Source organism: Dermacentor variabilis, chromosome 4 (assembly GCF_050947875.1).
Source record: "Dermacentor variabilis isolate Ectoservices chromosome 4, ASM5094787v1, whole genome shotgun sequence".
Lineage (NCBI taxonomy): Eukaryota > Metazoa > Arthropoda > Arachnida > Ixodida > Ixodidae > Dermacentor > Dermacentor variabilis.
This window is the reverse complement of record NC_134571.1, coordinates 191,008,579-191,031,544: the sequence shown is the minus strand read 5'-3', so window position 1 is coordinate 191,031,544 and position 22,966 is coordinate 191,008,579. Positions and strand designations below refer to the sequence as shown.

General features: G+C 44.5%; 1 protein-coding gene across 1 annotated transcript; it reads right to left on the bottom strand.

Annotated features, from left to right (window-relative positions):
* Positions 1-242: 242 nt before the first annotated feature.
* LOC142578482 (uncharacterized) lies at positions 243-2,621 on the bottom strand. Its single transcript, XM_075687864.1, has 3 exons — positions 2,130-2,621; positions 757-954; positions 243-427 (listed from the first exon to the last, which is right to left on the bottom strand). Exons 1-3 carry the CDS (start codon positions 2,431-2,433, stop codon positions 243-245), a joined length of 687 nt encoding a protein of 228 aa, XP_075543979.1. The 5' UTR covers positions 2,434-2,621.
* Between the last annotated feature and the right edge of the window lie 20,345 nt (positions 2,622-22,966).

Sequence of the window (22,966 nt, the reverse complement as noted above, 5' to 3'; positions counted from 1 at the left end):
TTAAAAACTCAGTTACTGATTAGACACGCAGCCTCAGGGTGTCATGCAGCTTTTATTCATTGCATTCAATTTTGCAAGCTCAACTTGCTTTTGAAGATTCAATATTTCTATTTTGAGCTTATGCTCTTCATTTCTTTTTTTCAAGTTGTCTGCATGCTCCTCTTGCATCAGACGCATTCGCAACTTGTGCTCCTGCCTGAGTAAAGCAATCCTGACTTCATTTTCGGAAGCCAAAGTTTTCTCTAGGAGTGCCATCCTGCTTCTGGGTGGCCTCTCGCTTGTAGCTTCTCTGGCTCGTTCTCCTTGTTTGACTCAAGAAGCTCTGGCGCAGCTGTAGTGTGATCCACAATGGGTGAACTTGTAGCGTTCAAGTCATTATCCATTGATTGGTCGTGTTGTACTAGATGGCCAGGGCTTCTGTGCTCCTCTGAAAGGATCATTAGTTCAAAATTATACTACTCATCATGTGGCACACATTTTGCATCGCTGAATGTAAATGCCACAACAAATTGCTTTCGACATATTCAGCTGAGGGTTTTGAAAAAGCCTAAATGCCTTCTAAAGACATATGTAACTTCTCCGCACTGTACAACAAACAGGTTGAAGGTACCAATTGCACAGACATGTATACAGCATCAAAGCCTCAGAAAACACGATAAACTGGGAAGTGGTTCCTCCCACTTTCCTCACAGCAGATTGCCTTCAAGTTTCATGCCACAAAAACTTTGCAATGTGTTTCATGAAATAGTACTATACCATAATAGTCATATGTTGCTTCCACTTCTCCTGTTAGCATCGGCTGCAGGAGCCGAACAACAGGCTCACTGTCGACGGGGGGGAGGTAGGTTGCGCCATCAGAGTCTTCTTCATTTGGTATTCTGGTGGCCATGTGGCCTGGCACAGCCCCAACCAAAGCCGACAGTGGTGTCATGCCTGCTGCAGCAGGTCCTCCTCCTAAAGAAATATGCAACAGTTGTAACATTCTATGAAGTACATTTATGAAGTGCTTTGAGTGGGCCCGTACACAATGCACATTGAATAAAAATTTTCAACATATTTGATTTTAAGCAGGTTGCTGAAACTGCTGTGACCCACTCTTTTACTCGCATCCTTTCCAGTATTGCATGCAAGGTATATTACAGTATTACATTGTGCCACATTTCATGTTCTCTAATCTTTGTATAAATGTGTTAATATTTTCCTAGTACATGTATTTTTGTTACCTGCATTGCCTTTCAGCGTATGTTTAGAAGACCATGTGGTATTGCATTAAATGTCACTGCTGTATTGTGGATACAATACACAATGCTCACTGAGGCTGTTCTGAGTCTCGCCGAAATAGGGTGCAGCGAACTTCTATGCACATACAAACAAGTAGGCAGGCTGTTATAGTAATAGGGCATTTCAGGGGTTACAAAATGTGATTCAGTGCCAAATTTTGTGAACTGGAGCTTATGTGTATCTGATCATACTGAAATAAAGTACCCTGAGCGTGTCGAACTACTGCTAAGCTGTTTTTGCCAGCATACAATTATGTCGGGGTACCATTAAAAAGACGTTACTTTTCAGGGCAGTAGAATGAGCATAATTTGCTGTTTGAACAGCTCGCTTGTTGCATAACTACTTCTAGCCTAATGCCTGCGTTTAGCAAACCTAAGCTGTGTCTGCTCGTGTGTTACCCTACGCCCCATGTGACCCCCATTATGTGTTCCAGCATATGCACCACGCGAGAAGTGCTTGCGCATCACGTTCATCACTTTGAGGAAAAAGCTTTTGTACCGTGCACCATTTCGGCCAGCTGCAAATCTCAACTCTACACGAAGCACACGTGTAAGCAGTGCAGTACAAACGCGCGAAAACGTGGCAATGTTAATTTTCGTGACAACGTCGAAACGCGGAGACATAAATAACACGAACATACAGTACGATGCACTGTTCGTGTCACTTATACGTAGCGGTGTGTCGTTGTTTTCGCAGTCAATGACGCGAGCCTCGGCAAGCATGCAATCACCGAAGCCAATATACTGTCGACACCACACACATAGACACGCAGTTTGACAACACAATTCCAATGACCTACACAATGGTGCTAGTCTTCTACGTTCCATCATCAATAAAAGATCGCTTACCCGTCTTGTGAATTTTTCTTTTTTCTTCAGAATTCTCTTCTTTCCATTTCTGCTTCATGTTTCCCCAACATTTCTTCAGCTGCTTGGGGTCGCGAGGCGTGACACCATGCTGCGCGTTGTACTCCACAGCGAGCTTCTTCCACGGCGCAGTTCTCGCGCTCAGTGATGCCACGTCCGTCTTTTTACATTCTAGTACTTTTTTATGATTGTTGACTAAGCTCAAAAGAAGCGACTTCTCCTCGGATGTGAAGCGCGGTGCCGGTTTTCTCGAGCCGCACGGTGCGGTCGACTCCTCCGACGCCATTTTAAAAGTGACCGTCGAGCGGCAGTGGATCGACTTGGATGGTTATGGCTGTTTTCGTGCGATTTTCTTTTATTTATTTCTTTTTTCTGCCAATGCCTGTCTGCAAACGGGCACCTAGCTTAACCTTTCAGGAAATCGTCGGCTCTACAGATATATGAAATATTATTACTGTCATTCAATCTGGTAACCTCGCTCCCAGACACACCGTGGCGTAGCTTGGGCTTGACTTGACGAAGGAAGGCAGCGAGAACGTTTATGAAACGTGATCGCTGCCTTCAGCGTGTTCAAGTCGGGTGTAGTCTTGAGCAGGACTTGTTCAAGTCAAGGCGCAGCTTCAAGTTAAGGCGCATTTCTGAATACGGGGGTTATACAATGAGTTATATACACATATTTTTTCTTTGAAAGTTGTTAAAAGAGGGGGAAAAGGGGGTGACTTTTACAACAGTTCAAATTATAGTCCAGAAAATATGGCACATGGTTTGTGAGCCCTACATATAGCAGAGTAAAATACAACTTGAGCTGATGAAAGTTTCACATGGAAAGCACATCTGCTGTGGATGACCTACAGTAGTGGCAAGAGGTCGCAGTTTCATCGATGTCTAATACTTCCACTTCAGTTTAGGCAAAATGGCAGACATAATTATGTACAATGCACCTTAAGTAATCCCATGTGGAAATTATTCTAGCTTACTGCTATTTTGAGACATTGAATCCCACTAGGATCATAAGTCATACCAATCCAGTTTACTGCAAGCCTGAAAAATTAAGCAGAAAGAGAAAAAGCCACAGTCTGCTGCGTGGCCTATACAGTGCACCAGGAGCCACTACACCTTCCTGCGTGGTACATGAAGTGATGCAAACAAGTATAAAATAACTAAAGTCGTTGCCTGCAATAAGAATAGCCATATAGGTCAAATATAGGCCACTGGCTGTGCCAAGGTAGTTGTTACCGCTGTGAAATTGGAGAACGGTTCCCTTTTTTCTCTCTCTCTGAACCCTTCAGGCATTGATACAATGTAGCAAAATGATAAACATGTTTATGATGTCATTAACTATAATGCCCTGCAGTCAGTAAAGGTGGCCTCGAATTATGTGGAAACTATGAATTTCAAATGCACTAACATGTGCTCCAAGTTCATTGCATGGTCTGGCATGAGTATTGCCTTGTATTTGGGATGTTGAAAACTCAACAACCACTCTTTATGCATTATGAAGCAGAGCAAAAGCGGTTTCTTACCAGCAATAGCAGCTCTTTCCGACTTGGAAAGAAAAACACGACCCAGTTCAAAGTCGTGGCCTCTGTGCTTGAATTGGAAAACCACATACACACCTGTGTTGTCTTCAGTCACAGCCATTGCCGCAAAACATCTTTTTCCACACTTAGCACTTGAAGGTCGCTTCAGCTTTTGTTTACTTGTAGCTGTGGAAAAAGATAACCGGGTGGTTTATTCTAACTCAAGCACTGGACTTCCAACACATGCTTAGTGGTGGTTCTACAGCACCATTTACACCATTTGGCTACAATTCAACTTGCCTGAAACTTGGCTACGCAAACTGCGCAAAGGTGCGGTATTTTCACGCTTTCAGGGCAACGCAGCGTTTTCAGCAGGGGTATGAGAAGACTTAAACATAGGTAACAAATAGTGAACATGCAAGTAATTTAGTGTGAGATGGATCATCTACTAGACTTTTCAAATATTGAGTAATATTTGCAGTAATGCAATGAATGGATTGCTCGAGGTCAATGCATTGCATGCAGTATTTCAAAGGCACTTGGTTTGTCTTGAAACAAGAACACAAATAAAACAAATCTGGGTTTTTACATGCCAATACTATGATCTGATTATCAGGCATGCCTCTCCTTCGTCCTGGCTGTCAACACCAATCGAAGCAATTACTATATGCAGTGCTGACAGGGTACGGTGACAAAAGCAGCATTCATAGCAAGCACAATGGCATGCGCTAAGACCCATTGACCACTGGAAGGCACACAGTTTGCATTGCATACATGTGTTCTTGCACGTGGTTCAGAACTGTATGGCAATTTGTGATCTTTTAAATACAGGAACTAACCTCTGTGCACACTTGTGATAGTTGCCGACTTGTGAAAAGAGGGGGAGGTTACTTGTGCCAGGTTTAAATTATTGTCCGGAAAATATCGTATATGGTTTGAGAGCCCTGCATATAGTAGAATAATACACAAGTTAAAGTGATGAAAGCTTCACATGGAAAGCAGATCTGCTGTGATCTTGTGGACTCATACAGCAGTGCTTCATCAGTTATCAAAAACCCGTACGAATGATCTCGAAAACAATCGCCAATCGTACCAATATATTAACACCAAACTTCCTGCAACTGCTTGCAGCCCATATCACAATCACCAAAAGCTAATTTCGTGGCACACTACCCTGACCATTGGCCCTAATCAGCACTGCTTCATCAGATCGGTTGGGTATCAGCAACTAAAGCTACAGTTAGCTGATGAATCAACTCATATCTATTTGCAGAGGCCAGCAAACCACCTTGTAACAAAATTGAGTGCATGGACTGGTAGCAATGTTGTTTGTGTCCACCACTGCAATCTTTGCATCCATTTGTGCTATGGCACCTCCTTCTGGACGCCTTTCATAGCCTCGAAGCAGTCTCTTGTCGAGCTTCTTGCATTGTTATCGGGTGTAATACACTTGTGCATATGCCATAGTGCATATGAAAGCACATGTGCCATTTGCAATGCACATAAGACATTCACCTTCACTTCTTTTGTTATGTGAGACAGAGCAAATTATTCTAGTGCAGTTGTAATTACTTGCATCTCCGACGCCTAGGCACACAGCTGCTTTCATTAGCCCACAAAATTTTGATTTAATTATTTACAAAGGCTTTCTACCTACTCAAATAAAAGTACTTGCAACATACTGGCATGGTACTAATTGGCTGGTTCTGGGTGTTAAAATTTTCTAAAATGTGTAAGCATTTCTATGCTTACCAAACGTCCATCACGCAAGATAAAAATGTGGGCCGATCCCAGAGATAGTGCAATACTGGGCGGACCCACGGCGGAGGTGAACAGCCTTCAAGCACTCAACAAAGTGAAAAGTGCATACAATATAGATAGAGCATGCAGCAGCGAGTGGCTTTACCTTTGTTCTGCCTGTCGCTACCACGAGATCGAAGCAGCGCTCGCAAATCTCTCAGCACACACCGCACCCTGCCCCTTTCGCAGATCGCTTTCAAGATATGGGCTCGCTCTTCAAGGCAAAGCGACGAGAACATGGCGTTCAAGATATGGTCCACGCGGCGCATAATGGTTTGACGTGGATGGATAAGGCACTAAAGAACAGTATCAGCTTATAATGATCAGAAAGTCATCAGCGCACCTGGCGCCGCCGTCTGCAGCAGTCCGTGTTGCTGCGCCGCTGCTGTTTGTACCGGTCCTATTAACTTCCATAACACTCTTTTTTGTTCAAGTACCCTAAAGAGCCCAGGAAGCATAGGGGTGGGGGATGTTACGATTGGCCAACGGGGATAGTGACCTTCTGGCTTCGCTGCAACTAATTGCTTCGTGAAGCCAACAACATGCCCCCTTCGAATAGCCCTTCAGAGCCAGTAAGGCTAGACACGTTTGGCGGACATGATTGTTAGCTGGTTCGCTGTCACCTTCAGGGACCAATTGGAGCAAGAAAGTTCCTGGAAATGTTTGTTTTATGGCGTTCCCCCATGTACCCTGGTAATAGTCACGGTCATGACAGATTCAGCAGCAGCTAACTGCAGAGTCAGCTCAGAAACCAAGACGTGCCAGCTTCAGTCAAGCGTGACAACACCTGTCTATGAGGCCTCACTTGTTTTGCTGTGTTCAGTAAAACAAAAGTGCAAGAGAGTGTGTGAACCTTCGCCCTCAAAGGCGAGTACTTCGACGACTTTGGACGTTTTGATTGGATGAAGGTTGGATGGCAGCTTTCCCTGGCCTAGGGGTCTAATAAGGACAGAGAGTGTTTAAGCAGACATTTTCGGCTGTTCAGTGTGCATTTCAGTCATGCTAGACTGATCAGATGTAATGTTCTCCACCCTTCATGTAGATATTGTAAATAAATCCCCTACTCCTCATTCCTCCCTTCAACAACATCCTTAGCATGAATCAGTCGGACGATGGTATGGGCCAGATACCCTTTTCATGGCAGACACCAACTCTTACAGGGATTACAATGAAAGGAGCAAAAAATACCAAAAGTACACTACTAAACAAGAAATATGAATTTGAACAACATGAATTAGTGCAAAAAAATGACTTATTACAGGGTATATACAATGTGTGAAAAAACATAGTAATGACAAGGTTCAAGGTTCCTAAAATACTTGACTTATTACAATGAGCTGTTTTACATTACAAAACAATGGAAAAAATTTAAGTATACATTACTAAGCAGGAAAGCAAAATTGCATATTAAATAAGAACATCAAGAAATGCAACTGGAACGGAACAGCAAGGTAAGAGGTAGTTCAGATTTCTAGGAACAACTTCAAATTATGTACAAACGAGTCGTGACAAATAGCAAGGAGGAGAGGTGAGTGGAAAAATGGATTAGTGTGGGTGAAGATGGGTGCGATTTTAAGTTGGTGATCAAGCCGTAAAGACACATGTCACAAGCTAGTCTGATATTTAGAGTCACGTGGGACAACCGATTGGAGTAAAGTTTATGAAAGAAGGACAATAGTGTCAGAAGCCTGCGTATATTGAGGAGCTAAATTAATTTAATATTTGATTTCCGTAACTCTAGAAGTATGCGAGTAGTTTCTTGTGATGAAGCGAGCAACGTTATCTTGCAGAGACTCTAGTTTGCGTTCGAGGTAGGCCTCATGTGTGGATTCCAAATTAAGCAGGCATGTTCGATTTTAGAGCATACTAAGGTGGTGTAAGCGAGAAGTTTGGTCTCGGAGTTAGCCGGGTGCAAATAGTGCCTTATGAAGCCAAGTGATCTGGTTGCTTTAGTAGAGTGTTCTAGTTTGCCGTTTTTACACTCCGCTAAGCAGCTGAGCGGAGCGTAAGCGCGAATGCACATGCGCCCTCCGCTTAGCTGCAAGCGGGCTGGCGGAGTCAGAAACACGGTCCGCTTACAAGCTGCCTGAGCAGAAGGTAGCTGCCATTTTTTCCTAGCAAGGGTGGTCGATGCACACACCCACTCTGGCACGTACATCGAGGCACCTTGCCTGCCTTGCTCTTTACAAGACAGATTTGCACAGACGAAGACTTATGTCTGCTAGAAGGTGCGCATGCTGACACATTTGAAAACCTCGCAGCGCGTGAGTATGTGATGCATGCTGTGCAGCATGTTAGCATCAGAAAGGATCAGATTGGATGCAAAATGCAAGCTCGCTGGCTATCACGTGGCATTCCCCAAGATGGGGCTTTATTTTCCACTGGATAAAATGGAACGGTAACGCATTACAAGTTCACGTTTAGATGCTTTATGGACAAATAAGCTATATGTATTCGTTTTACTTATAAATTTTACTTATAGGTGCTTTTATTTTGTTTCATTACCCTGAATTCGGCCAGAAGGCACTGCAAATACGAAAGGAACATCAAGCGAAAAGCCAGAGAGGCCGAGATAATCTCGTGGGTGGCGGCAATGGAAAATAAACCTGCTATGAGTAACTACTGAAGAGGAAATAACGATATCAGGAAAGAAACAGTCTATTATAACTCAAAGGGAAGCTTATTACATTCTGAAATGAGCTCAGGATGCCTTAGAACATGCACTTATACAGCAAGATATAAGAAGGAAGAAGCTTATGCTTGCTGCGGTAAAGCTAGAGAAACAATAGAGCATGCTTTACTAGAATGTGAAATATCTCCCCAGCAGTAGATTTAGGCACCACTGGCCTATACACCATTAATAAAATATATCCAGAGAGGGAGATTAAGATGGACTGCAGTGATTGTAATGGCATCATTGGAATCAGACATATGCTGGCGGGGTGTCCCGCGACTCTCCCCAACTTCGTTGAAGGATGGACACAGTGGGAGAAAAGGATTCAAAGCCCATTGTTTCAGGACCAACTAAGGGCAGTCCAGGGGGCCCATGATGTCGCTGAAAGGCTTGGCCCGACAGTGCCAACGTGGGAGCGGCCCGCCTGGGCTTGAGAAGTCGAGCATCTGGACCTCACTGCAATAAAAGTTTTCACACACACACGCCACTGGCCTGCTTGAAGCCCTTGGGTTCAGCAAGAGCAGGGGGAAAGTAAAAATGTATGCAGTAAAGATTGGTAAGCAGCGAATGGAAGATTGGTGGGCAAAAAGTAGGGGAACGACAAACAACAGAGGCTTGCAAAGACAAAGTTCAGAAAGTTTGGTTATGGGAAGTCATCGTCGGTTTTTCTTTCTTTGTTAACATAGGTAGAACATTAGGCAATACAAGAGCTTCATGGCGCAACCCACACATCTTTCCAAAGGGGACACTCGTAGCACCTATCCATCCATACCTCTGCTTTGCTAGGCTAGACATAGAACTAAAACGTGTAATCACCCATCACTCCACCATGTGGCTTTGCGGGGCAACTTGGAGCGGGGAGGACCGTAAGGACACTAAACTAAAACACTCTAGTGAAAATCACATCTACGCAAATGTTCCATGACAGATCGGATGACAAATGAACACCCAGATATTGTGAATACCGAGGCTACGGGCATGTTTTATAATTACGTAATTGCATAACACGTGTTTAGCTGTAGTCCCGAATCTGATAGCTTTTGTTATATTAATGTTGATTTCCGCTTGCTTACTGCCCCACTTACGGAGATTGTCTAGGTAAGATAGACGGCAGCAGGTATCCTCGGGGTTAGTAGATCACGCAATCATCGGCAAATAGTCTATGAAACGCCTACCATTACTAATATTGTTAATCTAAAAACAAAATAGGCGTGAGCATGGAACCTTGCGGTACTCCAGATTTGGCATGATTTAATGAAGACGAATGGTTATTGATGAAAACTGATTGCTACCGGTTAGTTAAAAAGTTGGTAGTCCACCTAGTTATTCTCACATGTATGTTAAGATCTGTCAGTTTATAAATAAGCCAGAATTGAGGAACCTTGTCAAAAGCATTCGCGAAGTCTAGAGATATTACATCGATTCGATAAAAAGAATGAGTGGAGTTATGCAAGTCATTAATTCAAATCAATCGTGTGAAAGTCCATGCCGATTGATAAAGAAAAAGTTATGTTCTGTAAGAAACTTCATTAGCGCAGATGAAATGATGTGTTCGAGAAGTGTGCAGCACATGCTGGTTAAAGAAATTGGTCTATAATTTGATGGGTTAGACGAATCACCAGATTTAAATATGAGAATTATGCAAGCTGCTTTCCAATCATTTGGGACGCATCCCGTGTCAATACATTTCTGAAAAAACTTGGCTAAAATGAGACATATTGCAGTTTTGGATATCTTAAGAAGTTTAGGGCAGATGCCATCACGACCAGGAGCAGAGTTAGTTGGAAGACAATCGATACAGGACTGTACTACTTCAGAAGCGATATTGATGTTGTGCATGCTTGAATGCAAAATCGGGGCCTGAAAGCTACTAGGTACAGGAGTCTCATCCGTGAAAACGGATGCAAAAAAAACTTGTTGAATTCAATAGCAACACGTGCCGGAGAAAGAATGTTGTCATCCTTAGATAACGGTACCGTCAAGTTCGATAATTTGGGTTTCCTAAATTTTTGTGTCATTGCTAAGCATGTCCGAAATGTCGTTGTTGAAAAATTTATCTTTGGCTGTTGTTGTTACGGTCCTGCATAAGTGTGCGTGCTCACGATAGGGCCTCCAATCTTCCACAGATGCTCATAGTTTAGCTTTGCAATATAAAGGTTTCACATGCGTCGCAAAAATTAAATTATGGAGTTTTACGTGCCAAAACCACATTCTGATTATGAGGCACTCCGTAGTGGAGGACTCCGGAAATTTCGACCTCCTGGGGTTCTTTAACGTGCACCTAAATCTAAGCACAGGGGTGTTTTCGCATTTCGCCCCCATCGAAATGCGGCCGCCGTGGCCAGGATTCGATCCCGCGACCTCGCGCTCAGCAGCCCAACACCATAGCCACTGAGCAACCACGGCGGGTCACATGCGTCGCAAACCAAGTGCTTTCTGTGCAGGCTGTTATTTTGAATTTTGGAATATGCTTTTCGTTTAAGTGTGATCAGCCCATCATGAAGAAGTACCCAGTTTGTGTTTATGTTGCAATGAGGGAATGACTGCAAAAAGCCGACAGAAAAGGTGGAAACGTCACTAACAAGCCCGCTGACATTCACGCGGGTGTAATCAAATATTAATTTCTTTCTATTTTCACGTTTTTTCAGGGCACCTATGAATTCACAATGCAAGATATTGTGGCCACTGATACCATCCAATACATTTTCCGTAACATTATTTGGTTCTGTGGCTAGTATGAGGTCAGAGTGAATCACCATGAGTGGGAACAGAAACAATTTGATGCAAATTGAAAGTTGAGAGCATGTCAGGAAAATATTGGCATTGAGGTTTTTCTTGTGCCATACAGGGGTCGGCATCAATGCCATTCAATATTGGGATAGTTGAAATCGCCGTCAAGAAATATTGGTGATGTCGGGTACTTGTTCTGGACAAAACTTAAAGACATGTTTAGATAATCCTGAAAGTAGTGGGATGAATCAAGTGGACGATAGCAGACTCCAATGACAGAGGTAGAATGTGTGGGCAGACACAGAGCAACCCTTAAAATTTTGAGGCAGGAATTAGTTTCAATAACGCAAGCTTCCAAACTAGATTTTACTGCGATTAACACACCGCCACCTCTCGATTCAGTTTTATGTTTTCTAAATAATGAAAACTGACGAGACAAGGACGATCCAAAATGTCGAATGACAACCAGGTTTCGGTGCCTAGAACGTCTACTGAACAGGATTCATGATAAGAACAGAGGTGATCTTGCTTACGAAATAAGCTGCGGAAGTTTGACACAAGAATTGACACATATGCATCACAGCGTTCATTTTTACATCACTGGGTTTTCACGAGGACGTGACGTTTCGGGAGGGCACTTACTTGATAAGTGGTATGGTCAAAGAATAAATCGTGTTGTCTAGTAGAAGCTTGTCAAACAGAAGTTTGAACCTTTCAGCGGGCTTCTGTTTGGAACGTCCGAAATCTCGGAGTTTCTTCCTAATGGACTGCATCCTCATTGAAAAATCCTTATCAATCCACACGAGACGATTCAAACCTTCTTTAGTTTAAATGCATTTTTCAGTATGTGTTTTTTTTTAAGTTTAGGAATTTCACAATTATCAGCCAAGTATGGCCTTGTCTTTTCTGTCCTATTCTATGGGCACATTCAATTTCACCAGCTGCAATGCCTAAATATTTAGAAACTAACTCAGTTACAAGCCCTTCCTTTTCCTGCCACGTCTCTGAGTCTTGCTCAATGATTGCTTTAAAGATAAGGTTGTTGTGACACAATCTGTTACTGAGGTCGTCTACCACCAAACTTGTGTTGCAATTGTCCTGATTTTATGCTTTCCAGTTTGTCCTGGGTATCCTTAAGCATGTGAATTACCTCGTGACGCCAGAGGTTCCTTTCATTTTGGAAAGAAGTTCAGTAACATTCGTTGGGACGTCTTTTACTTTCCCTAGAATGTCTTTCTGAAATTTTCCATTACAGGCTGCCGTATCCTTGAAAATGGGTTGATAATGACATTGGGCTGCGTGGAGATGAGCAAGTGGTACAATGCTCAAGCGTACTTAAGTCCCACAGGAGTTTCTGCATGAATTTTTCAATTGTTTATGAAAGTTTCTTACCTATTCAAAGAAAAGTGTTTGCAACATACTGACGTAGTACGAATTCGCTGCTGCTGGCTGTTGGCCTTGGTGTCTTCCTTTGCTGTTGAGCAGCATTTACTCAGTGCACAGTAATAATGAGCTGCACCAAATGGCTACACATTACTGCTGTACTGCTCCAACTATTCCAAAAGGGCCAATTTTTCTGCTCCAAAATGCACCACGACTACTTATTTCCTAGACCAAATCCTTAACTGGCTAGGCCACCACTGCATGCTGACACACCACCCACTGTGGGTGTGGGCTGTATTAGGCAAGTCTCAGTAAGACAAAAATAACTGTGGCACTGTTCTTTTTGAGCTTTGTTATTTAATGAAAAGGCTTTGAATTCAGGCCACCAGTGCCGCAATAAGGTATTCCTATTCCAGCCGCCCCACTTGTTATGGCTGCATGCCACCTGCATTACTAGCTGGGCCAGTCACTTGAAATCGGTGGACTATAAGGTTAGAGTAGAATCAAACAAGAATTTTTTTTGGTATACTGGCTTTGGACATCCCCAAATTTTTGGGATGGGTCTGCTATAAATTTTACGTATTCATAACATGGGAAGGTTATGACGACATGTAACCCAGGCAGGCAATGCTTTTGGAAACGAACTTTAAACTTTGCCACTCCGACAGTGGTGAATAAAGTGATCTGTTGTCATGTTGAGCAGTACTACTTGCAACTGACCGCTGGATGTATTGTGTCACTGTTCATTATTTATTACATGTGCTTATAACATGTGCTCCAAAAAGATGCTCCAATCATTGGTGCAATCTACTAATACCAGCTACTTTCGCAATGTCTCTGTAGGCATCTCTTTAAATCCTTTTATGTCTAACACAATACACAGGGACTCCCCTGCAATCACTGACACAGAAATAGTACAGTGTAGTTATAAAACGAATGTGCTTAACTCATATTGGTGACAACAAATAGTTTTAACATTGGTGCTGTCATAGGTCTGGTTTGCGATTACAGCCGATGTCTTGTGGTTGATTAAAGGAGTTCTTTAACAGCAAGGTCCAGCATTACCAGAGCTTTGTTTAAAGGACAGCCACTTGGGCAGTTGTACGCTTTGATTCGGGTGTAAGTAGTTTAATATTGATGCATAGGCTTTGAGGTGACCAGGGTCAGGCTAGTGTATACAATTTTTATCCTGTTCTATTTTCTTTTGCATCACTCACACTTCATTCAGTGTTACTGCCTAGATGGTGTGTTGAAAGATAGGAAGGAAATAGAATCATATGTATAATCTTGGCCAAGATGGCCTTGGAGTATGTTTAAACCCAACTTTAGGCATACATGATTCCCAGCTTGGGTGAGCATACCGAGATAACTGTCCAGGTTGAGGTTCATTCCGATGTGCTGTTAACGCTTCTTTGAGTAATCGTATAAACATGACTCAACAAAAATCTCTGTGGTTTTTAAAAACCCATCAAAGCCAGAGACTCAGACTGGTGGTCGTGATACGGGCATTTCACGATACCTTGGGAAGCATAACTTCCAGACCGGTGACAGACGAAGTAGAAATGCTTCTTTTTCAGGTGGCCGCGTGTCTTTGTACCTGTCCTTGCAATGAAGTGACTGCGAGTGTCTTTCTGCGCCTTTTCCTTCTATGACTTGAAAGCTGATCAGGATAATAAAATAAAGCAAATGTTACATGTATGCAGTGTGTCAAGGGGCATCAGTGTATTGTAAGCCCACGTTGGCTCTGCAGAATATCTTGAGTAATTGAGAAGAAAAAAGAAGATTAAGTGCCCTGGACACTTGTATGTGCAGTCTGCGTTTCAGGGTGTGTAATGCACAGAACTAGCGTTACAAAGTTGAATCGTAGACATGCTGTGGAACTCGGTAGTTATGAAGAAGAGGTTCAGTGACATCTTTTCTCTTTTCCTGATGAGGATCAAGCATTTGTTTTTCTCCGGGCAAAATTTTAGAGCGAAGCATAATGGAATTAAAGAAAAAGAAGATATAAAAAATCACAAGAATGATGTTGCTTCTTGTACATTTTTAAATTATGCTTTGTTTGGGTACATTTTGCAGCTTTCATACAGAGATCAAACTCCTGCGAAGGCAGTATGTATAGAAACTGTAAGCTAATTTGCTTTATTAATTTGAGGTTGACACTGTGACATGGCGTCTAATTATAGCAGCACAAAGTGACTGCCATCAAAATTTTTTTCGTGAGCAACACCTAGAACTGTATGAAATGACAACTGAAAATGACAACTCTACATCTTACAGTCAAATTTCCGTTTTGAACGAGAAAGAAAATACAGAGAATCATACCTTATCCATAAGTTCAAGGCATTGCAACAAATAGGCATAAACGTTTCAAAAGGAGCTTTATAATCTATCCGCTATGCTAAATTTCACAGTATAGGCAACAACACTTAGTTTGGTTTCTTGTCGTATCCTTCTTTTTTTCTTTCCTCCTCTTCTTTTTCTCAGCTGGCGTGTCAGACGCCGTTGACATGCCAGCTAACACGCGTGCGTTGGCACGTGGTTGACACCATGTTTTCCCCGTGTTTTAACTGAACAATTAGTAGATTTAAATTTTTGCACAGTGGGGATTCAGGAAATATAAAACTTCGACAGGAGCTATCATTAGAACTAGTGTACAGTACTTCTAGCACTTCTTCAATCAAACAATGTAAAATTTGCGCTTTGGTTGACTCAGCTTTTACTTATTGTGTTAAGATTGATATGAAGTGCTACTTTGTTTTTTCTGCTGTGTGTACATGTTTTTAAACGCAATCCTTTCCGTTGTATGGAGTTCTCGCTCACACAAAGCAATGCACTCGATTGCAGATCGACCTTAGGCAGAAGTGCAATCTCATACCTGTGCACTTGCCTCTATTCATTACTGTGCAATACCGCGCAAGCCTGTGCATAACTATACGACGACTGTAAAGCATATGAAAGCGCCAGCACCAGTTTAAGGCACAAGATTAGACCAGATTTCTTGAACAGAAAAGCTGATTTAACACATTATTAATGTACAAGGAGGCTTGTACATGCTACCTAACCTGACAACTATTGCTTCTAGACCCTAAAGAATGCAGTAAAAAAAAAAAGTAGGTGCTTGCCGCAATGGTGAGAAACAAATTTTTCCTGTACCATACTATAGGTGCTTACCCATATTCAAGTTTGCAAAGCGAGTGCTTTCCTGCATGGCATGGCCATCATTATGGCTAATATTCATGCTACCAAATCTGCATATATTGTATCGCATGGTTTACCTTACAGAAGTTGGGAACTGGAGGCAGAGTTCATACTTTGTATATTTGTTTCCTTTCTTTCATTAGTTAAAGTAAAAATAGCAAATCATTAACTTCATTCATGCTCCTCCAGTCTTTTCTTTTATAGAATGTATTCTAGGGTTTTATGCGCTAAAACCATGATTTGATTATGAGGCATGCCATAGTGGCGCAGTCTGGATTAATTTTGACCACGAGGGGATCTTTAAAGGGGCACTAAAGCTAAACAATAGATCAGTTTAGACTAATGAAGCATTGTTTGAGAACCCTGCAGGCAGTCATTACAAATATAGTTTGATTATTAGATGAGAAAACGAAGGTCCAAGTATCAGTATTTGAATTTTGCGCCGAAACCCCAGCGCCGGTACGTTAGCGTGACGTCAGGGATTCCAAAGTATCTTTTCGCATTTGGGCCGCGTTGGCTGAATAAAGGTTCCTGAAACTTGCCATGTTTAATATTTGGTTCCTTTAGAACTCAGTATAGTCAATCTGTACCGCTATATATAATTAGTAGGCCCTAGAAGATGCCATCAAAATCCACGACGTCACAGCCCCCAGGTGCGGGAACTCAAGTAGGTGTCGCCACCCGTATTTCGTTCTTGCGCTTTTTCTGGCTTACCAAACATCTTATCATTGTAACAGTGGTGTTTTTGGTGTTGTAGAACGGTAATTTACTGATGCAGAAGAAATGATTTAACACTTTAGTGTCCCTTTAACGTGCCACACAGGCGTTTCTTGCATTTTGCTCCCATCTAAATGCGGCCGCCGCGGCTGGTACATTTTTTTACAACTTCAATATGCGATTCCTAAAATAGATCCATCAGCAATTATTCTGCGTTGTTTCGATTCAAAACAGCAATGATCAGCATGCAATTTAATGTATGACGGTATAAGTTGCAGCTAGTGAATGGTCAGATAAAATGTTAAAGCATGAAAGCACCATAAATGAGCACATTTCAAGCAATAAGTGAACAAGTGAATTGTTCACTCTGCAAGCCCGTAATGCAAAAATAACAGGTGCAGCGGTAATCACGCGTTGCTTTGAGAGAATAAGCAAGTGTCTTACCTGGAATTGTCGGAAAGTGATACCGCTCGTGTTCCGGCTCGAAGAAATGCACGATAATATGGTGGTACTCCAGTCCTTTCAAAGTCAGGGCTACTTCACACTCGTCGCAGTTGTACTTCGGTGTGAGTGATTTTGTGCACAAGTTTTATGTGCCTCTGCAGATTGCGATTGTTCGCTAACCGCCGGTCGCAGTACTAACATTCAAAGGAAGCAACTTTCGCCATTGCGAGACCGCGAAGAGAAGCATGGGGTTTCCTAAAAACCGATTACGTAACTATGCTCAGTGCGTGCAAGCAGGCCTTCTATATCTGCGGGTGCTTTGACCATGGAGGAAAGAAAAAGCTGAGAGATGCTGACGTCACTCTTTGCGAAGCATGAGTGACGTCAGCTACTATTCTGACAAAAGATGCAATCGCGATGTAACGTTGGCGAAGTCTGAGTATTCTGCCCTGGCATTGAAACAAGTTCAAAATAAACTCACATTAGACCGTCACGTTGGATTTCGCATCTTTTGCGGGATTTTGTGAAAAGCAATGTGGTTTATTGGTCCAGCAAACTGAAACTGTCCTGACGGCTTCTAGACCCACCATGTTGTATCAGTGGTTTTGGCGTTGCGCTGCGAAAGTGAGGTTGTGGGATCACATCTCGGTCGTGGAGGCCGCATTTCGACGGGGTTCGACGAGGTAAAAATGCAATGCCCGTGTACCGGACGTTGAATGCATGTTAACGAATCCCGCGCGGTGAAAATTAATCCGCAGTTCACCGCTACGGTGTGCCTCATTATCAGTTCTCAGCTTTGGCACGTGAAGTGTCAAAATTTGAATGTTTGATTAACCGCAGGTACGGTCGCTGCCTAGTTCCTGCGTCATTTTAGATTACCTTTATCGTTCATTTCTACCTTCGTTTCCTCTGTTTGGGCTCCCTGGGCCTAGGCCATAGTGGTTATGGCTGGACGCGGCGATGGAAAAATCGACGAGTCTAGAAGCGTTGCAAATGTCGGTTCCTTAAAGTCAACTTTGCCACAATACACTGCGGTGAAGCATGCCACGAATGCAAAGGGGCCACTGTGAGGGGACAGAGCACGAGTTCTTTCATTATACACGTGCATTCCAGTTTTCTGTCACAGTATGAGCACGGAGACAACTAATAATCAGAACTTTATTTCTAAGAAGTCGTTACAATTTGTTGGGGTCCTTCAAGCTGTTGCAAACAGCTTGAAAGTGCTTGTCAGCACAACAGTCAGTGTAGAGAAAATAAAGCACGCATATAATATATTATATATAGTGATATACTACATACTATATTAGCTCGTGCTTAACAATGGTAATTGCACAGTTATAAAATAGTAAAGAGGGGTGGACAGTGCAACTCTGTCTCAACCGAAACTAACATGAACACTATATAGATATATATATATATATATATATATATATATATATATATATATATATGTATATATATATATATATATATAGAGAGAGAGAGAGAGAGAGAGAGAGAGAGAGAAAGAACAGCGCATTAGTAACTCCCACTTAGGGATATCCATACATTTGTTCCCGCGCGCAGGCATCATGTAATGAATGATTGTAGACCAAAAATTATTTCCCGTTTGTTTCCGGATAAAGACATGAACATTAATAATGCCTTGGTTTTCATACTTATTAAGAAGTTAAGGAACATTACAGGTCAGCGATTGCATTAGATAAGTTGTTAGCCTTTGGCACGAGCCATTTATCCTGGCTGTAGTCCCGACAGTGATTTTACAAGTGAAGAGACTTTGTTAGAGGAAAAAAAATATGAATACAGTAAAGGAAAGCCATACACATCTGGCAGTTTGAAATCGCATTAAATTTGGTGAAAAGTGGTGATGTTGTGTGGAGGTATGGAACGTTAGCAATAATTTCGACGTGCACGTTTCTGACGAAAAAGCTTATGTTAGTGTTCACAGTGGTGCCCCACACATGCATGCAGTAGTTAATATGAGACGCAAATAGTGCCTGGTAAATTTGTAATTTCAACCGTTCTGGAAAGAAATAATACTTTTAAGGCCGTTGTGGCTGGACCATCCCAATGAAGTGGAAAAGAGCGCGTTCGCTTTAGGAATGGCATCGCAAGCCTCCAGACCAGAGACAAACAGGCTGGTATCATCCACATATAGAATGGTTGTTGCCTAGCTTTCTGCGAGGGTTCATCGAGCAATAAGGTTCCCAAAGAGCTCCAGCCGCACGGGAAGGTGCGAGGTGAAATCCGGCAACACTCATGCACGCGGCTGTTTCCCCACTCTCCATTCCCCCAGCCGCGCTTTGCTTCGCTGCACCACTCATTCTTGGCTGAGCAGCCGTCCGATATGGAGGTTCCCATCGTTGATCCCACCAAGTACGAGATTCGTTCCATAATTCGCTTTTTGCACGCCAAAGTGACTCCATCCGTGGATCTTCATCATCAGTTGACAGAGGTGTATGGCGACAAGTGCATGTCCGTTTAACACGTCCGAAAGTGGTTCAGGGAGTTTAGTGCCGGTTGAAAGAAAGTCCACGATGAAGAACGGAGTGGAAGACCGTCAGTTTCGAAGGTGGTTATCAAGATGGCCCAACGCAAAGTGCTCCAAAAGAGGAGTATCAACATCCGTGAACTTATTGCTCAGATTCCTGGAAGTTCTTACGGTACAGTGGAAAGAGCTTTGACTAAAGTATTGGGGTATCAGAAGTGTTGTGCTCAATGGATACCGCGGCTATTGACATCAGACTACATGGAGAAGCGCCTTGACTGTGCTCGCGAGTTTCTTCAAAATTGTCAAGAAGATAAGGAAGGATTGTTGGACTCCATTTTTATGGGAGACAAAAAGTGGGTGTTTCATTTCACTCCTGATATGAAATAAAAATCCAAAGAGTGGCGTCACCCAGAGTCACCAGTCGCAAAGAAGTTCAAACTCCTTCTGCTGGCAAAGTCATGGCCACTGTTTTTTGGGATCATAAGGGGGTACTGCTGATCGATTTACCCCGCAGGGGCGTCTGCGTCAGCAGGCGTTTGGTGTGTTGCGACACCACGTACCCGAGCACATGAGGGTTGGACCCTCCCGCGTTTAACCGTGCGTGGCTTAGCCGTGTCCGGGGAAAAAGGGATCCTGGGGGTTGAGCCGATGCTGGGTGTTCGGACCTTTAAGGCCCCCCGGCGGAGGCAACACACCCCTTTGGCCTCGGCTTCACGTAGACGGCACCCCCGGACTGACCCACCCGGGGGAAAGCGGCAGTTGCCTTTTCCTGTCTCTCTCTCACTCCAGCCTTCGTCTTTCTCTTACTTTTTCATCTTTCCTGTCTTCTCCTAGCTTCCGTTTACTTCCAATATTTCCAGGCAGCAAGGGTTAACCTTGTGTGAATAACCAACCTAGGTTATCTCATATTTGGTTATAGTGATAACGTACAGCTGGCGTTTGCAGGAGCTGTTTTTACAGTCCCTGTAACGTCCCCTTGTAGGTCTCCACGGTGGGTGGTTGGCGTTATTGCCGAAAATTACATTACTCTATGGCTAGTTCCTTCCCTCCCCTCCATGATCGCCCTCACAAAAGAGGGCGCACCGAAGATATATTCAAGTTCTTTGGTCGTGAAATACCCAACTTCCCACGATTTCATGTGATTCACTCAGAAAAGTCAGACACACAAGTGCGTGCAATCTCCCCGTTTCTGGTATCAAAGTCCTTAACTGAGGCCCTTGGTCCAGGTTACAAGGCGACAAGGATGGCAAGTGGTGATCTCCTTTTAGCATTGCATGATCAGAAACAGTATGAAAAATTGCCCAGTCTAGTGTCATTTGGGGATATTCCCGTGACAGTAATTCCACACCGTACTCTGAACACCACCCGCGGCGTTGTCTCGGATGATGATCTGCTCCAGCTGACTGACAACATTCTGCTCACTGAAGCCCTCCAGGAGCTCAGCCTCTATGTGAAGAGAATTAAGCTTAGGCGGGATGGCAAAGAAATTGCGACCAAGCACCTAATCCTCACATTCGGTTCAAGTTTTCTGCCCGAGTCTGTAGAGGCCGGGTACATCAAACTCCGTGTCAGACCATATGTGCCGAATACGCTAAGATGTTTCAAATGCCAGCGTTTCGGCCACAGTTCGCAGAGCTGCCGGGGCCGCCAAACATGTGCGAAATGCAGTGCCCTTGAACACGCCACTGAAGATTGTAAGCACTCTCTCCACTGTGTAAACTGTGACGGGGATCACGCCGCGTACTCGCGGTCGTGCCCCTCCTGGAAGAAGGAAAAAGAAATTGTAACCATAAAAGTAAAAGAGAATATATCTTTCAAAGAGGCACGAAGGCGGGTAGCAAACCTGTCAAAGAAAAGCTTTGCCGATGTGGCGCGTCAGGGGGCAGCGTCACAACGGCCTCCGGCGGCTGTCCGACCCACAAGAAGTGAGTCGGCAGTTACGCCATCTACCCCCACGGTGGTCGCAGCTAGCGCTGCCCCACCAACCGAGCAGAAGGGACCATCGACCCCGAAGGTGGGTGCAGCCGAGGCTGCCGCAACCTCCCCGGCCCCTTCCAGCGCTGGCAAAAGCCGGCGCAGCGAAATCCCTCAGGGAGCCCCATCGACCTCCGGGCTGGTGGGTGCAGGGGTCCTGTCCTTAAAGGCGGGACCCCCCGTGGTAACTTCTCGCTCACAAGAGCACGTGTCCGGCGCCTCACAAGAGGCAATGGACACTACACGTATCCCCAAGGCGCACCAAGCGCCTAAGGAGCGGCGAGGCTCACTCGAACGCTCCAGAAAGGGCAGAACCCCTGTTACAGGGCCTCGAAAGAGCTCTGTAACCTAAGGCATCACCTCCATTTCCATACACACAGCACTTATTAACTTTCAATATGGATACACAAATTATTCAATAGAACGTTAGAGGTCTTCTTAGGAACCTTGATGACGTGCAAGAGCTTATCCAAAAACACAATTCGAAAGTGCTGTGTCTACAGGAAACACACTTAAAACCACAACACACAAACTTTCTCCGACCTTATGTTAAGTTCCGCAAAGATCGCGATGATGCTGTCGCATTATCAGGCGGTGTTGCCATTTTTATTCATAAAAGTATTTCCTGTCAGCATTTACAGCTACAAACGCCCCTTGAAGCAGTGGCGGTTCGAGCTGTTCTTCTAAATAAACTCGTCACCATTTGCTCGCTTTACGTACCTCTACATTACAAGTTAACAAAACATGAATTCCAATCCTTTATAGACCAATTGCCAGAACCTTATGTTGTTCTTGGCGATTTCAATGCGCACAGCTCCCTGTGGGGCGACTCTCGTATAGATGCGCGAGGTCGCCTTATTGAACAGTTCCTTTTTTCTTCGGGTGCGTGCTTGCTGAATAAGAAGGAACCCACGTATTACTTCCTAGCAAACAGAAGCTTTTCTTCAATAGATCTTAGCATAGTTTCCCCGTCCATACTGCCCGAACTCGAATGGGAAGTTACGACCAATCCTTACGGGAGTGTGATGTGTGGTGCGCGACACGGTGCGGTGTTCGGGACGGTCAGGAGCAGACGACACTGAGTGCACGCGCGCCGAGGTGGAAGAAGGAAAACAACGACGCCGAAGAGTATCCGGCACGAGAACGCGCGGCGCATGACAGCCAACAAAAAGAAGAGGAGCCTCACCAATCAAGAAAGACCACGGAGCGTCGGACAGCCAATCCGAAAATGCCAAATCGGCCAGACCAAAAGAAAAAGCGTGGTGCGCTGGCAGAACGGGGCGACACGCAAGAGGGCACGCAGGGAGACTCCGGGGAGACGCTAGGAGAGTCCCAGGAAACGACGGCAGGAGGAGGTCAACCACCGGAGCGGGCGTTGAAGACGGGCCGTCGGGTTCCGGACCCGAGCCCACCAGGACTTCACCCGCCCGGGGCCTCCTGCCAACCTGTTCCTGTGCGTCGCCCGTCTACCTGAGCGTGCCGTCAGCTCCTCGAGGCCGGTGAGCTTCTGCGCCAGTGGGCAAGACGAGACCAGTCGGGCTTCGGGCCCGAGTTCTACGCCAGCTGCCCGGCCAGAACGCCACCCCCGTCTGCCGTGCCGCCTGCTGCCCGAGGCCGGCGTTCGAGCTTCCGTGCCCGTGGGCGAGAGGGGAGCAGTCGGGCTACGGGCCCGAGCTCTCTGCCCGGCCATAACGCCGCCGCCGTCCACTCCTGCCACAAAGCCGCCAGCGTTACCTCGCCTCGCCAGAGCTGGCGCGCTCCCGACGCCCGGTCGGTCAACCTACGCCGCGACCTTTGGTGAGACCGGCGCCACTCCTTCTGCCAGCTTGTCGCCGCGTTGCCGCGTCGAGACTGCGACGCGTCCCCGCCCTCGTGGCAAGCCCGGACT